Consider the following 17,836-nt stretch of genomic DNA (forward strand, 5'->3'; position numbering starts at 1 on the left):
ATTTCAAGATTTTAGTCTTCATGAAATCTCTCAACGACAATATTTAAGCATAATGGACCTCCTAAACGGGATTTTGATTGGGGCCATCCACCCCATTCCAGATGAAGTACAATCTACCATTTGTTGTACAGTAGCATTACCTTTTATTGGGTTCTTCTTCAGAAAGTACAAGGAAATCTTTTGTACATCCTTACACTGACATGTGCCCTTAGTCTTGCATTCTTTTCCCAAGATGTTCTCTGCCAGTGCCTCATGACCCCTCTTTGTCTCCGCCAACGTTTTCACTCTCCATCACCATCATCATCTTGTTCTTTTTTTTTGTCTCTCTCCCGGATTGTCTGTGTGCCTCTCTCAGCTTCCTGTCTCCCTAATCCTTAATCCTGTGGAAATCGGTCAGGCAGAAAGCGCCAGCTTTGATCAGGCCCTCATATCAGGCGTGCTAACAGTGTCTGCTCACTCGGATCCCACAGAACCCTGGAGCCGATTGGTAGGGGGTGAGGGAGAGTCTTTAAAGAGGCGTGGACCCCCCTGGTACGCCATAGGTGTTAGGGCTGACGAAGAGAAAATCGAAGTCTCTTTCGAGTGATCCATCAGGCCTCTTCTTCACGATATAACAATTCATATAGTATGTGAGAATTTGCCGACCTCGTTTGCTAAAATAGCAGCGTCAACTATTAAAAAACTGTATATGGCTGTGTTCGCTCCCACAACGGCGCAAACACCCTTTTGTAACTATAAAATACTGCACGTAGGGCTCTCTGAGTTCTTTTTTTTTTTTTTTCCCCAGAACTATTGAATCCTAAACACAGATAATTAAGGTCACAAGAAACAAAGCGTTTGTGTTTATGGCAAAGCAATCAAGTGTGTCAGACCCTTATTTTAGTTGATAGCAAAGCAGGGAATGCGTGTTCAGACTACTTTTCACTTGAGATAAGATCTTTTGCGACCAGGATGCAACAGCAACGGGTTTCTAATTTAATCAGCAGCTAATTCACAGAAGACATGAGTACTCAACGCTTTGCTCTGCTCACAGCCACATGATCTGAAGGTTTGGAACTCAGTCAGAGCTGCAACAATACTGACACTGTAGTCTACTTGCTTCTTTAAACAGTTAATAAGTATAATCAGGTGCTTTAAATTAGGCTGAGAAATGAAGAATTTTGTAAGGTTATGTATCAAAACAGGATGCACAGCCTCGGTTATGGAATACCAGACCCATTCGTTTCCATTGAAAACGAGCGGCCGGCTCCTCGGTGATAATATCGCTGACCTCAATTTGGAAAAATGTCAAAGTAAGGTTTGTGTGTTGGTTGTAATCACCGGAACGGCATCACATGCACCAATGAGGCCATACAGTTCTACGAAGATGTGCAACCAACTCCTCGAGCTGTGCATGACTTGGAAAGCATGCATTGGTCACATGTTAAGCTATGCCATCCCATTTTATGAGGAGAGCTGTCAAATAATGCTTTAGGCTTTCTGTTCAGGAAGTGCGGTCTCCCTCTGCTGTAAAAGACTTACACTTTTTATTTTTTGGGTTTTTTTGTAAAGTGTTGTGAGACTAGAAATCTCTGAATTGCCAATTATGCCCCAAAACACGTCATCAACAATTGAATTGATTATGTATCATAATAAACAGTTATAAACTGTCTACATGTAGTATGGCCCCTTGGCAGATTTTAAACAAACCCTTATTAAGAGATGAGGCTCCTTCCATACACTCAATAAAAAAAGGATGTGATGTTTGTGTGGATATGTAAAGACTGACATCTAGTGGCCATATGTGAACACACAGCCTGGCATTGCTTAATCCGGAATGTGACGTATCGTTTACTAATTGTCTATCGAGTTACTTTTTTTTCATGTTTTTTGGAGGCTCTTTTTTTTGGGAAGGGGGGTAATCGCAAACCTTGCAGTATTCTGCATAAAAAAGTTATATTTGAGGTTAGATAAACTCGATTAATTATTTTAAAAAAGTTTTTGTTTTTTTTAACAAATCCCCCCAAATGATAACCATTCAATAGTTTTGACAAATGGGTAGAAATCAAATCTTGAGAAGACAGGAAAATCTAAAATAGGAAAAAACTGTGGGGAAAAATACAAATCCACAAATATATGAATCCGTGGGTGCTAAACATGCAGTTGTCATTTTAAGTTGTAATATTACCAATCACCACTAAATGGCAGACATGACTTAATTGTGCTTACGATTCGACATTTGCATAACACGAGTAGCCCTAATAATGGTGTGGGGGTTTTTTTTTGGAATGACATACAAGATTAACAATAGGTAATGAGATTTTTTTCCATCCATCCATTTTCTGTACCACTTGTCGCGGGCGTGCCGGGACTTATCCCAGCAGTCATTAGGCAGTTGGCGAGGGACATCCTGAACCGGTTGCCAGCCAATCGCAGGGCACACTGAGACAAACAACCATCCGCACTCACACCAACGGGCAATTTGGACTGCTCAATCAGCCTACCATGCATTTTGGGGGGTTGTGGGAGGAAACCGGTTTTCTCCAGGCACTCTGGTTTCCTCCCGCATCCCAAAAACCTGCATGGTAGGCTGCCCCCCCCCCCCCCCTCTCCCCACACAACCATCAAGTAACTTGGGTTTTGCATCACAAAGGACTGTTGTTGAGTATTATTTGAAAAAAGATGCTCACTTAGCCCTTAATTCATCTTGAATGTATGCTGAATGGATGTGGCTCTATTTCTCAGGACAGATTGTGTATAATCTGCAAGAAAAGCAGCTCTCTGCAGACTTCTGTAATCCATGCTCTCTCGGGTTATACAGGGAATCCCACTGACCTCTCTCTAAACTCCAATGCAATCTCCACCGTCCGCAGACACATCTCAATTTGCCACCACTAAGCCCTAATAGGTACGTTTTGTTTTGGAAAGCCATAGTAGTCGTTACACTATGTATAAAGGTTTAGTCAGATGAGGAAATCGTGTCTATTTTCCTTCAAAGTTTTCATGAATTAAACTCATTATATGTCTTAATGACAGTAAACTTGTGGTAATCACCAACGCCATATGTCAACCATATGTCAGAAGTAATAAACCAATGTCCTAGTGATTACTAGACTGGTTCACTTGCACCCAGTCCACCAATCCTATTTTACAATAAATCATTTTTCATATTATATAGATTTACATATTACTGAAGCCGACCCGAGCGACCCTAAAGAGAAATTACATCAATGTGTTGATACAAGGCATAAAGACGTCGAAGCGGAACTCCTCTGCACATAGATATATATATATATATATATATATTTTTTTTTTTGTGCCGTTTAAAATCATACGTTTTGCGGTGGAGATATGACGTCCAGAAAAGGGACATGCTTTGTTTATATGTTGTCGCAGTCCAAATAATAAACAAAACAAAAAATGCGTTGCGTTTAAACCTGTCCGGTGCTTTTAAGTGCAAACAAAGCCGTTTTTTTTTTTTGCGAGGCTTTCGGGTGCCCAGAAGCCTCCATAGAAGCGTTCCAGTGGCTCGTCCTACTTGCAAAGCTCTCTCCGCGTGCACACGCAGCAGGGCGAGTGTGCGCGCCCCCGCGACTCTAGGATAGACAACAAAGCCTTAACGCCTTCCATAACAGCGAGGGCTGCAGACTTGAGCAACAGCCGAATTCATCCAGGCAACGTCGCGCTGAATATGGATTTACAGTGGGTGTAGCATCGCTGGAAACCGAGCCTTCTCGGCTGGGGGGGTGACGGACGGCAACGGAGGGGGGGAAAAGCGACGAGCGTAAACAACGATTTGTCTTGCTGTTTGGGGGGTAGGGGGTGCTTTTGTCTCGTGCACCTAACCACAGCAACCCCCATCATCGGAGCCGCTCCAAGTGCACCATATTCGGCTAGTGGCTCGGCTAGCTGCCGTCGGGATGCAGCACCATGTTGTCACCGACAAGTAGCCGTTAGAGCGACGGTCTACGAGGGAAACGCCGAAAGAGCTTCCCCCTCCAACACCCACACCTCTTGATCGAGGTCCCAACGGGTCGTCGCCGGGGACCACAATCCGTGTGAGCCAAAGTAGTGGAGCTCCACTATTGGTTGGCGATATGGCGGAGCAAGGCTACTCGTCTTGGTGAGTGCGTACGGGCACCGCGCTACCCGCTAGCATTAGCCACATAGCCTCCCGTGTTGCTCCTGGCAATTGCGAGTGATACGCATTTGAACGTAAACGTTTCTTTCTCCGCCCCGTAGCGACCAATGTTGCTTTCACTCCAATTTGGAGAATATGTCGCCTTTTGTAATATTAGTGAAAGCCAATAAATAAATGTGGTTAGCCGGCCGCGGCTAATGATGCTGCGCTAACGCCATTCAGCTGAGGTCAATTCCAATGGTTGCTATTGTGAGCGAATGCTAACGAGCTAGCCCACCAGCTACCTGACTGAACGTTTGTGCGTTACTGTATGATTATGTATATGATATCCAGATTTTGCGTGAGTTGCTTTTCTTTTCCCCGGGGGGGATGTGACGTTGCATGGGAGCGATAAGCTGATTAGCGGGCAAATAAATTAGCCTTAGCTGATGAGAGAGAGAGAGAGAGAGAGAGAGAGAGAGAGAGAGAGGGCCAGCTTTCATCGACAAGCACCACATAATAACGATGGCTCCGCTTGTGGGGGGCTAAAAGCCATTTGCGGTATAGTGGCAATCGTGTCCCAACTTGACACCTTTTTTCTTTTTTTTCACGCGGCGTGGTACTCGACAGGTTGCTGCACATATTGGTTTGAACAGGTGGGGAATAGGAATCCGAGCACCTGAAGCTACCTTGAATGTTGACATTCGATGAAAATGACGTGATCATTCAAAACACCCCTTGAATGAAAATCGCTTCGCTTTGCTGAGGCCCTCATAAAATGAGCGTTTTACTTGCTCAGCAACTTTGAGTGTAAATGAGCTCGATTTACTCGTTAAAAGCTGATTTTGCATAGGTTTGGCTGTCCCTCAGCTTCATGAACGTGGAGACATTTTTATATTGTTGCATCACCTTTATTGCCAATTGATATTATCAGAGTCCTTGTGCAAACTTAATGGAGATCAACAGAGTTAAGGGAAAGACGCAATGAAGCATGCAACTTTTTATTAACACTCATAAAATGACCATGTTTTGTTTGCCAGGGTAGTTGGGGAAGAATCAAGTCTGGTCCTTCGAGAGTTTTAATTTTTTTGTCTTGACTAAAGTGTAAATGTTGTGTCCTGAAGCTCTTTGCAAAGTGGCAAAAAGGGACTAGTTTCTTCCTTGGAACTTTCAACCCAAATTTGTGTCTTCCCCTTCAAGGAGTATTTAAAAAAAACCCGGTGTGACACGAAGTAGGTGTTATTCGCAATAGGCTAGCAGTTCATGTCATTTCTATTCGAATAGTGCAGTTGTCATTTTCCAAAGGTAAGAAATCACACCTTCTCTGTCCTGTTTCATCTCTGGCACACTCAGAAGATCATTGGACTTTCAGCATCACACATCCGTCCCACTCTTACTCCTCCGGCGCTGTGATGTGTCACACCACCATCTTTTGCTGTAGCCTTCGGTGACATTTACTCACTGAACAAAGTGCGGCAGTCTTGGTGCTTGTTCATTTTGGATCTTGTGCTCTTTTTGTTTGGAGTCTCCTACCCAAATTGATACATTTTCGTCTCGCGCACACAAGTGTATTTGCTGTTCATATGGTAGCAATGTAGCCCAAATTTATACGTGATTCAGAACGTGAAGACCTAATTACTGTGAATATTTCTATTAAAATGCTTATAGGTTGTAAATAATGGTGCATCTTCTTGTGTCATGTGAAATAATACATATATGTAGGCCAAAAAGTCAAATTCATATAGCAACCATGCGTGGCAACTCGTCCTGGGTTTGAATTTTGGCTTTGGTTTTTGTTGTTGTTGTTTTTTTTAAATCAGAATAATTGATAGGATTAATTGATTAAAAAAATCATTACGTGCAGCCTTGGTTTTTGTTTGTTTTAATAATAATCCTTAGCTTTGTTTACATAAATAAGACAGTTGGAAATGCTGCTTAACATTCCAGAACAGATGCCAAAGATTTTTTTTCTCTCCTCCCTAGAGGAAATCATCCTGCAAAATAGCATTTGACCTTAGAGAATCCTCTCTTGTCAACACTTTGATAAGAATGTTGAATTTCAAGCAACCATTTTACCCAGTTGAGCTGCAAGAGGTACTGGGATGTGATGTCATGTGGCCGTTCAAATCATCAGATTTATTGAATAAATGCATTTTAATTTATTGTGTAAATCTCTCATGCAGAGTTGAATTAATTTGTTTAATTTAATACAATTAAACTCAAATTACTTAATTACGGAATTCATTTAAATAAACAGTGCCACTACTACTTTTAAATTGTAATCACGTCTGCTCTGAACTTATTTTCTGTCTAGCTCAGCTCAGGAAGCAGCAGACTTGGCTTGATGTTGACATTCTATGCATAGGGAACATTAGTGCTGTCTCATATTGTCGTGACCTTTTGAACACGCATTTACGTTACGCTGACTCGATCTATGGATCCAATCGCTTTTGTGACCACACAGACACCTAACAGTAGCGGCCATTGTTGGTTTGTGATATATTCAGGCCATGGTTGTGATAGCGTAGCATGACTAATTTGTTGTGTTTAACCGCCTCCTGGAAAATTGTGCCGAAAGGAACTAAAATAAGTATTTCAAATTGAAAGTATAGAAGAAGAATTGCTCTCTTGTAATTGCAGCCTGTGATTCAAGGCCAAAGCCTATATTTTCAAAATTACAGTTTTTCCATGTGAGGGAACGAATGTTGTTGCCGCTTTTTGCCTTTTTTGTTTTGTTTGGCCAGCAGTGCCTCACTGCTATCCGTCATCATCTTCATCATCACCACAACATTCGTCACTGATGCGATCTGTCTGAACCAGTCTATTGATGCTCGTGTCATAATTTGTACGGCACTCGGGCTCTTCCCCCAAAGGAGTTGTTGCTCTCGTGTCGTGAGGTGAGGCATGGGCCAAAACTGAATTCAATTTACTTAGGGATTAGCGAATCACATCAAAGTGAAAATCCAGATTGCACTAAACTGTCTGGTCAAACATGGATTTCAACCACCGTTATGGAATGGCAAACTTCAGGGTGCGTACATAGCAAGACAGCAGCGAAGCATAAATGTGACGGCGTGGCTAATGTGGGTGGGAATTTTTTATAATATACACTAATCTAATAGAATTATTTTTTTGTTAGTCAAAGCTACGGGACCTCTCCTCAGTTCAAAATGTGGCCGGGTGATGGCGCTAAATCAGTAAATTTAGATTAGACATGGTTTTGGCTTGAACATTAGAAAATGAGTTTTTCAGCAAATAGTGAAGACTTGGTTCACAATAAAATCAGAAAATTGATGAATTTGTGAATGCCAGATGGCTAAAATGCAGATGCTAACCTATCAACATGATGACAGTATCAGCCTGCTTGATTGACATTATCTGTGGTTTACGTCTCTTGGATACTAGAAGGTTACTTCAAACTTCCATCCAACAGTTACTAAAGGTTTCGGTTTTGTGCCTGTAATAAATTGGGAAAAGTTTTGGAATTAGAGCAACTCGAAAGGCAGCGACACAGGTGTCACCGAACTGATTGCGGTCGTACAAGTCGAACGAGATGTTCACCGCTATTGTGGAAAATGATCAGCTTTTCTTTTGAATACTCCAACATTATGGAAAGTTAATTAGAAGTCGTACGAGGAGCCATACTGTCGCTTGGGTAGGAACAAAAGGACAGTTGAGCTGACTTTGTGATGTATCTCTTCCACTAAACTTCAAATTATTTTACACCTGTTAGGCGGCCCCCAGTCTACTAAAACAGCTCCCTGTGTGTCGAGACTGTTGTAACCCCCCCCCCCCCCACCCACCCACCCACCCACACACACACACACACACACACACACACACACACACACACACACACACACACACACCCGTCCAAATGCCACACTAGGCTGCAAACGCACCATACATCCAAATGTCTAAGAAGGGGAAGCAAACACGTTTTAATGGAGGCAGAAAGGTCGCAGTTGATTACAAATTTCAACCTTGTTCCTGGTGGATTTAGCCCATTACATCCATAATTGGATCAGCCCGATGGAGGGAGATGAATATTAATCTCCAATTGGAGGTCTCATGGTATCTCCACCCTGTAGTTACTGTGAAAATATGTTAAATACACATGACGTTTTTTTTTTTTTTTCCTACTTTACCGCTCGATGACCCTTTGTGGTAAAGTCACGTATTGTCGGCTTGTTTGCGAGTCAGATTTGGAATTGTTTGGAAGGGGAAAAGAAAAAAAAACAAGTCTGTCAGTGGACAAGGAGTGCTTATGGCTCCTTGGGCTTGCGTCCAGCCCCCAACAGTCCGGGATTGTATTTTGTTTTTAAATGTTCCATTCATCTATCTCGCCCATGTTCTGCGGGCATCTGTGCGGGGAATTCAGACGAAGCAGTTTGGCGCTGGAATATGAATTAGCTCCGTGGTGGATGAAACTTGCCGTCTTATCTAGTCACTGCGGTGACATCATTAGAATCAGAGAGGAACAAGGTCAGTCTTTCTCAATTGCTATCTGTAAATCTCTCACCCATTTAAGCGGACACCTGAGCTGATGTTTGAATTAGCTCCCTCGCTATTAATGATGATGGCTCGGACACAATTGTGTTTCGGGATAGCTCTCGACAAGTATCTCAAAATGCTTTTCCAATTTGTGGAAGCCGAGTGTATATTCAGGAATTTAACACTGTGGATTGAGTCCAGGCGGGGAATGAGCATTTTTCTCACAGCCGCCATACATTTGTAAAATCTCACCAGACTGTTATAAAATCAAACTCGTGGAATTTGTTCCAACGTCGTGTTGGTTTTTCCACAAATGTAGTTTGGCCCTCTGAGGACGGAAAGGGCCCTTGGGTTTCCCCCCCCCCCCCCCCCACACACACACACACACACACACACTTCATCTGACGTGATGCTAATGCACACACACTCTGAAGTATAATAATAATGTTATATAAGAAGCACATAGAGTGGTTTTACATACACTAACTGCATTCCTCACCCAAGAAGGCCCAGTTTGACAGGCGACTGACAGGTCGGCATCTCGGTCAGCGCGCCCGTCTGAAAGCGGCCCGGCCACAATGGCCGCCTTGTATTTTTTTTTTTCCCTCCCCTCGCACCCAAGGTCTGCATTAGAAGATTGTGGGTCAAGTCCAGGCTGTGTCAAAACATTCAACACTTCAATCAAGATGACTGATCAGATTTTTTTGCTCTTTGGGTGCTCCTGGATGTCGTTGCATTAGAACTGTTTTGTATTTCCATTGGATAATGTCAGGGTGCAAGAAGTTGCAGTTCCCACACAAAAGTTGTATGTGAGAGATGTTGTCGCTGAGCCAAGATGCCAAAAGAATGAACTGAATGGCGGACACACAACACATGTTTGTGCGTCACTGCAGGATATTGTAGCATTCCCTAGATGCCATGCAAATGCGAGCAATACGACAACAAAGTGACGACTGATAAGACGTTTGCTTATTGAATTTTCCCCGAATATGCATCCCATGATTTGTCTCCCCCCCTTCTTTCTTGCCATTTCATCTCCCCGCAGTAAAAGTTCAATATTTCCAAACTGCCAAGTGTTGATAATGCAATGTCAGCGGTTTCAAATGAGTCATCACACACGGTGTTTAATGGATTGTAATCGGTTCACGATAGGAGCGGCTACTATGTCGAGTGCAGGAAGAATACGAAACTCGAGTGCAGTCCATCTCGCTTGGAATCTCGTGGAGGTTTGTTCACTGCCAGTAGCGGCTTTTAATTTCCTGAAAAGGCCCATTGATTGATTGCCATAATTTTCTTTTCTTTTTTTTTTTTTAACCTCGTTGTGCCTCACTGTTGTGCCAGAGGGAGAGGACGGCAGCTTTTTTTGTAAAAGGGAAACTCCTACGGATTTGCGCCGACACGCAACGCCGCCCGGCTGCCCTACCTTCCTCGAAAGAATTGTGTGTAGTCATTGAAATTGAGATTGACGTGCGGTATTTTTAGAACGATTGCCTCGGCTCTCACCAGGTCAGAAGGTTTGGCGGGTATCTGTCGGCCTCCCTTTTAACAGTCAATTTGTTCGCTTTGCCCTGAACAAACTGTTTGGAGGAAAAACACAAATATAAAAAGATCAAAACTTGCACATTATAAAAAAAATATATATATATTTACATGTCGTTGCTTGTCCAAGACGAGCTCATCGTTTTTGTACATTCAAGTTCGGCTCTTTCATGTTGCCTTTTTTTTTTTTTTTTCAGGGCGTACTCTTTAGTTGACTCCAGCCAGGTGTCCACCTTCCTCATCTCCATCCTTCTCATCGTCTATGGCAGCTTCAGGTAAGTGACACTTGGTGTTTAAAAAAAAAAAAAAAAAAAAATTACATTTGCCAAGATGTGTCTTTGCATTTCTTACATTTAGGTGTGACTACATGGTTGAAGTAACGCAATCGGGATTTTTTTTTCTTTTTAACTCTCAAGTGTCAAAATTGAAATCAATTCACACATGGAATCCAATATCTTCAGTTTGGAATCCCAAAATGCACTTTGGCTTTGCAGTATGTCATAAAATACCCATCACTTATGTGTCGAGTCAGATAGTTTCTATGAGTAGAATTTATGGGGCCAAAGCTTACTTTGCTTTTGCCACTGCATTGTGAAAATGTGATAAATAAACATCCTGTGCTACAATCCACCGAACGTCCATTTTTTTTTTTTTTTTGCAACGTTGCACCCGGCTTTTTTATTTTTACTATCATTTTCCTGAATCGACACGCGCGGGCATTCAGTTGACTCTTAACAAGTCAATTACACTCGTCAAAGAAGCTGTAAATATGACAACACTCTCATCGCACCGCTGCAGGTCATTAAACATGGACTGTGAGAACCAAGAGAAGGACAAAGATGGCAACCCCACACCGGGCTCCTTCAACAACGCCAACACAAACAACAGTGAGTACCATCTTCTCAGCGTCGCCATGTTTTGGTGGTGATTTTCCATTTTTTGTTTTGCAGGTATTCAGACTATAGACTCAACGCAGGCGCTGTTCCTGCCCATAGGAGCCTCCGTGTCTCTGCTAGTCATGTTCTTCTTCTTTGACTCGGTCCAGGTGGTCTTCACCATCTGCACGGCAGGTACGTGCCGCATAGCACAAAAAGAGCAGCCACTGACTGCTTTAAGGCTTTTACGCACAAACACACACACACACAGTCGTGTGTCTCTTTTTCTGTGCTCGGCTGATGGAAGCGCAAAGATCATTAGCTGCTCTGTGAAGCGGACACACACGAGAAAAAAAAAAAAAGGATGAGAATGAGCTGACTGTATCTCATTGCTGTTGTGCTCTCTCTCTTTCTCATCGTCAGTGCTCGCTACAATCGCTTTTGCTTTCCTCTTGTTGCCAATGTGCCAGTATCTGACAAGGCCCTGCTCCCCACAGAACAAGTAAGATGTTTTTTTTTGTTGTTGTTTTTTTTTTTAATGTCAGTTCATCGCTCCATATGCAATCATCAGTGGAAAAAAAACCATCGAAGGTTTACGAGCTGCAAGTTGGCGCGCCGTATTTACTCGTATAGTGGCCGGTATATTTACACAACTCCAGAGAGTATTAAATCTGTATATAAATGTTAAAATATCCGCTTTTTATACGAGGTCGTCCGTGTGCTTCGCTCTCCAGGCATGACCAGTCGAGCCTAGCTTAATCCTAACTGTTAACATTGGTGTAACAAATTGACTGAGTCTTGATTAGTTGTGCGAGGTAAGTGAGATTTGGGGATGACGTGCTAAATAGGCGACATTTTCTGTTACGTGGTTGAGGGGGGGAAAGAAAATGCTGCAGTGTAATGTTTTTTTGACAAAAGAGACTTTGTGTGAGAAATGAATAAAGAGAAACCGCAGCACTGCTACTTTATGGAATTTGGTATATATCAGCGTAAACCAGTCATAAAATGTGGTCCGATCAAACGACAATGAACTAATTGTGTGGTGTTGCTTTCATTTTAAGCAGCGTGTTTGTTTTGATTCCGATGATCAGATTATCTTTTGTGACCAATTCATCAAAAAAAAAAAAAAAATTAAGTGTTCACTTTTTTTCTCCAGCTGTATATTCAGCAGTGTTTTTTCCCCCCTCTTCCATGACAAGTGACTCTGCTTCGTTGTTTGGAGGAAGAAAATAAAATTCAAGTCGTTGCCTTCCTTCTAAAGGTTAAGTTTAGCATGGCGCCTGGACATTGCAGCTGTTCCATTGCAATGGTGACACACAAGGAGTGGCAACACCCCACCCACTCCGCGACCAATAGAAACCCTTTCACACCAAAACATTCCAAACTCGACTTCCTTACTACTCATGTTCATTTTGACATTTAATGATGTCACTAATGTCACCAATTATTTGATTTTTAGAATTTCCTTTGGCTGCTGTGGCCGCTTCACTCTGGCCGAGCTCCTGTCCTTCTCCTTCTCCGTCCTGTTGGTGCTCATCTGGGTACTGACTGGACATTGGCTTCTCATGGATGGTGCGTCACCCCCGATGGTTCACCGCAACCCACTTTACAAAGTGTTTTGTTTTCGATCGGTTCTTTTTTTAAAAAGTCTTTTTCCCTCCTCACAGCTTTGGCCATGGGTTTGTGCGTGGCCATGATCGCCTTCGTGCGGCTGCCCAGTCTGAAGGTGTCGTGCCTGCTCCTGTCAGGGCTGCTCATCTATGACGTGTTCTGGGTAAGGACGTCGCCGTCAATGCTGACGCTCGCTCCGGCTCACGCACAAGAATGCCGTGAGCGGAGATACATGAGGACAAGCTCATTGTCATCAGCTCACTGTCTCCCGGATTAGTTTGAGCATAAACATTTGGACGAGGCTGTGACGTCGCTGTGATTTATTGAGCTCGAATGACGTTATCGCCGCCGTCGATCATCCGCGTACCTGATTGCGGCGCAATAAGTAACAGTCACGAAAAAAATTGGTCTCGTTAATGTCACTCGCTTTCCTGTTTGCTTTGGATTGTTTTATGTGGCCAAATATTTCCTTCTCTTCTGGTTATGACATTTGAGGTGACAAAGGGAGCACAATATGCTAGTTTGTGCGGGCACGACGCTGACGTATGATCTGATTGATGAAATTATGAGTCATTTTCATAGCTTTTCATCATTTCTATTCATTTTTTCCCCCTCAAGGCTGAAATCTTCCACAAGATAATAGCCTCAAAAGATTTCAATGGTGCGCTGCATTATAATTCTCACTAGACAAATAGCATCTTGTGTTTGTCAGCGATTCAGGTGTTATCCAAGTTCACCCTAAAATGTCTGGTTTCTTATTTTTGTTGAGCTTTTCCATGTCAATGACATAGAGACAAAACAATTAAACGCTCCTCCACTAGATGGCAGAAGGTACAATTAACCTGTGTCTTCTCCGTTGACATTCACAATAATGGCTTTTGTGTTCAATGCTAAGTCAATTTGCCTGTAAATTGACATGAGAATATCGTTACATCCTTTTTTTTGGTATTTTCAAAATAAAATGTGCCCAATAAAAGCTGGCCTATAAATCAGGTTAGCAAACTGAAATGCTTAAGTGTTTCGAGGCAATGGAAAGAAATGATGAGAGGATGTTTATTCCAATTCACAATCTCATCTTATGCTCTTTGCTCACGTCTTTATTAACAGATGTCTTTTACTACTGTTGGTTAGTCAATTTCACAACACTCAGGGTTTCCCCGGAGCAAAACGGTACTGTTTTAATGTCACATTAAAGTGAATTGGAAAAGGGATGCATCACACGCCAATAAAAGCCAAGCGCTTAATCGCCGCTGTGGCGAGTCTCGCCTCTTCGCCAAGCTAAACATAACACCCCCGACGCTTCTGTTTCCCTTTAGGTGTTCTTCTCAGCCTACATCTTCAACAGCAACGTGATGGTCAAAGTCGCCACTCAACCTGCTGAGAACCCCATTGACGTCCTGTCCAGGAAGCTTCACTTGGGACCGGGGATGGCCCGTGACGTGCCCCGCCTCTCCCTACCTGGGAAATTGGTCTTTCCCAGGTAGAAATGACCTTGGATTCCTCCAGTCTCCTTTTTCATTATTGCTCAAATCTGAATTGGATTTATTTTATTTTGTCTACTTTTCTCTCCACGTGACTTTTCATTTTCTGCTAGAATGAGCATTACAGCCTCGGTGGGCTGTTGAAGAACATTTCTCCAGCAAATGGCTCTCTTTGTCCTTTTATGTGCGACAAGAGTTTCAACATTCCAAATGTTGTTGTTGTTTTTTTTTTCTTATCACAGCTCCACAGGAAGTCACTTCTCCATGTTGGGAATCGGCGACATCGTGATGCCCGGGTTGCTCTTGTGCTTTGTCCTGCGCTACGACAACTATAAGAAGCAAGCTAGCGGGGAGGCCTCGGGGCCCGGGAACATGTCGGGACGCATGCAGAGGGTCTCCTATTTCCACTGCACTCTCATCGGATACTTTGTGGGTAAGGAAGTGGTTTAGCGGCTGGGTCGCTGGCTTTCAAAGATGCATGAGGTACATGTTGACTAGCATGTCCCTGCTTTGAAATATTCATTTTTTTTTCCCAATAGGTCTTTTGACTGCCACCGTGGCATCCAGGATCCATCGCGCTGCTCAGCCTGCTCTGCTCTACCTGGTGCCCTTCACCCTGCTGCCTCTGCTCACCATGGCCTACCTGAAGGTACGTGCACAGTCAGCGAATGCTACGCGCACGGGTTCATCGATCGTGTTATGTGGCAATGCAGCAGAATCGATATTTGCATATCTGCGCCGGTCGACCTCCGATTTGTTTTGGATCATGATTTCCCTGTAGGGGGTTCATTTCAATGAAATAAATCTATTGGAATGGTAAAGGGAAAAAAAAATATACTTTGCCCACCCCCGGATGTAAACAGTTGGTATGTCCCCGTGTGTGTGTGTGTGCTTCAGGGTGATTTGCGGCGCATGTGGTCCGAGCCCTTCCATACCAAGCCCAGCTCCCGCTTCCTGGAGGTATGATAGCACCCAGGCAAATTAGCAACCAGCAACTATGGGGGAGGACAGCGGACCCCCACTCCCATGGAAGAGAGCTCGATGGAAGGATGGGGGAGTAGAGGGGGCGCCCTCACAGTGAGGCCATGTCGTCACCACTCGTTCATGCTTTCCACCCATCTGCGGAAACCCCCCCACCCATCCCAACCTCCCTGCCCCCATCACAGAAAGACACGTGTGTGTGTGTGTGTGTGTGTGTGTGTGTGTGTGTGTGTGTGTGTGTGTGTGTGTGTGTGTGTGTGTGTGTGTGTGTGTGTGTGTGTGTGTGTGTGTGTGTGTGTGTGTGTGTGTGTGTGTCCTACACACCACTCATCCTCCTCATCTTCATCATAGCACATCCTGCTCATGTTTCACTTCCCCTTCCTCCCCGTCTTTCCTCCGCATTGATTTGTCACACAAGATCACATGACCTCCTTCCTGCCCCTCCCCCTCTTTGAGGACTTGCAGTTGTGAGACATGGGGGGGGGCGGTGGTTATATGTATATATATATATTTTTTTAGCATTGTCGTGGTCATTACTCTTGACATTATTATTAATATTATTTCGGAGCGATGTCAAGCACGGAGCGTCGCCGTGGAGACGGGAGGGGGGAAATGCAGTGAAGGAGAGCAGGGGAGCAGACACATACTCACCTAGACTCCTCCTCCTTCTCCTCTCTGCTCATCTGCTATCCTCACTCCCCCATTCTACACAGGCGACAATGTATTTTATTTAGAAAAAAAGGTTTTATTCTCTGCGTATACAGAAAAAGGATGCATTATTAAATTGCGAAGCACACAGCCGGCGGGCGTGGCTTTCGTTTGTATATATGTGTAAAACTTGTATTTTTTGCCATCTCTTGAGTTTGTATTTGTGTTTGAGAGCATGTTGAGCAACGGGCGGCTTGAAACTGACGGCCGGACGGTTGACTTTCGAACCCTTTGGTGTGTTTGCTTGAAACACAACTAAAATTCAAAACAACCATGAGATGTCAGCGGCCGTTAGTTACCCGCTCCTGTTCTGGGTTGCGTGAGTGTGATAGAATGATTTTATTTGCTTTTAATTTGAAATTGCTGTGACAATAGTCAGGTTGGCATTCACGCGGGCGAGCGACTCTGACATTTTTTTTTTGTAAACTATGTACTTCATCTTGTTTTTGTTTGTTTGTTTGTTTGTTTGTTTGTTTGTTTGTTTGTTTGTTTGTCAAACTAGGGGGCAAGTTCAGACAAGTGAAAATGTAAACAATGTTTTTTTTTTTTTTTCTAAATGTTTCTTCAAATAAATGAATGTTAAACTAATTTGAAGGTATTTTACCTTCATCCAGGAGACCTTTTTTTGTCCCATTTGTCTCTTAATACTTTTTTTTTTTTGCACATCCTAAAGGGACTTTAAAAGGCCACCGAGGCGGTGACGTTGATGCAGAACAAGCGAGTGAGCGTAATGACGACCTGACTATTGTGATAAGTCAGTGGCAGATTCACACGTACTGTGGTTACATGTAAAGATACAGCGTGAATGTGCGTGTGTGCGGACCTGAGGTAAAAAAAAAAAAAAAAATCACTTTAAAAATCTGAAATTGATCAATGGAAATTAGAACTAAAAGCTAACATGTATGTTTTTTACCGTAACCAGTCTTTTTTTTTTTGCCACTGTTTTGTGGTGCTTGTCAGTTAATTTCTAATTTATACAGCAAGTGGCTAGAAAGTCCGAGGGACAGCTCATTTTTCTTTTACAATGTTCTTTTTAATTTGATTTTTTTTACTCTGGACGTGCATGTTAAGTGTACATTGTAATCATTTTGGAGGGCTACTGCTGAACTCTTTTTGGAGGCTGAACTGGACCTATTGTATGAAGCACCCCCCATGTACACAGCAGAGTTTGTACTCGGGACATTTGTGACTTGGGGGGAGGAAAAAAAAAAAAAAGCTCAATATTTCAATATTTGGGACCTGAGGACCCTCTCAAAGCCTAAACTGTCAAAACCACAAACCCCATCACCTCTCCATGGACATGGCAAGAAAATATATAGATTTATATACATATATAAGTATACATATATACCTATATATATGTGTGTGTGTATATGTGTATATATACATATATAAATAGCTAAAGACGATCATTGTGGAATTTTTTTAATGGATTTCTTTTCGGCCCTTTCATTTTTTTGTCTCCAGCAGAAGATTGCATCTCTCTAGATATTGCAACTGAATGGATTCTGTATAGACAAATGGTGACTCAATAAATTAAGAACCGTGTTGTGATGAAACATGAATCCGGATGCATTCTATCCACGAAAAAAAAAACAACACTTTTGTCTCCCTCGTTTAAGATTGTGCTGTAAATAAACATGACTCTAACTGTAAATGTTTTTGTCTTTTTTTGGGGGGGGTCATAGTTCAAATGGAGGAACCATAAAAGTATTTTCCACTTGTTTAAATATAATAAGGACGTTACCTAATTTTAACATCAATTTAAGACTGATAAGGCTGATGATTGTCAGAATAGCTGTATCATCCAAATAGAGGGGGGCGTACGAGAGCACACATCTCTAGTCATTTTTTATGCTATTTTATGTCTACGGCGACCTTCAGTCCCTTGAATGGCGCCTTATAAATAAAATGTATTATTATTATTATGTTCAGGTGAGTTGCGTTTTCTACGCAAACACCTAGATAGCTAACCGATGTGATCTTTGAGTTTTAAGGCTGAAGGGTGTTTCTGTCAGTCTGTGTAACTTAACAGTGGAAAGTGTTAT

The 17,836-nt window shown here is 42.8% G+C and overlaps 1 protein-coding gene across 5 annotated transcripts in view; it reads left to right on the forward strand.

Moving 5' to 3' along the window:
• The window catches only part of sppl3 (signal peptide peptidase 3), a 49,845-nt gene extending 34,442 nt beyond the window's left edge, over window positions 1-15,403 (forward strand). For 4 of the 5 annotated variants that reach the window (XM_085926773.1, XM_085926774.1, XM_085926771.1 and 1 more), the window contains 10 exons: window positions 10,330-10,407; window positions 10,931-11,019; window positions 11,083-11,202; window positions 11,431-11,509; window positions 12,467-12,579; window positions 12,675-12,781; window positions 13,935-14,098; window positions 14,342-14,532; window positions 14,639-14,748; window positions 14,997-15,403. In XM_085926773.1, coding sequence (XP_085782899.1) covers window positions 10,330-10,407; window positions 10,931-11,019; window positions 11,083-11,202; window positions 11,431-11,509; window positions 12,467-12,579; window positions 12,675-12,781; window positions 13,935-14,098; window positions 14,342-14,532; window positions 14,639-14,748; window positions 14,997-15,065 — 1,120 coding nt within the window. In that variant the 3' untranslated portion in view covers window positions 15,066-15,403. Of the gene's footprint in view, window positions 1-3,463; window positions 4,103-10,329; window positions 10,408-10,930; window positions 11,020-11,082; window positions 11,203-11,430; window positions 11,510-12,466; window positions 12,580-12,674; window positions 12,782-13,934; window positions 14,099-14,341; window positions 14,533-14,638; window positions 14,749-14,996 lie in introns of those variants that run through there. The other variant, XM_085926775.1, reaches the window with a different exon arrangement.
• The last annotated feature ends 2,433 nt before the right edge of the window (window positions 15,404-17,836 follow it).

This window comes from Syngnathus leptorhynchus, chromosome 12 (assembly GCF_054491065.1).
Source record: "Syngnathus leptorhynchus isolate UIUO chromosome 12, UIUO_Slep, whole genome shotgun sequence".
Taxonomy (NCBI): domain Eukaryota; kingdom Metazoa; phylum Chordata; class Actinopteri; order Syngnathiformes; family Syngnathidae; genus Syngnathus; species Syngnathus leptorhynchus.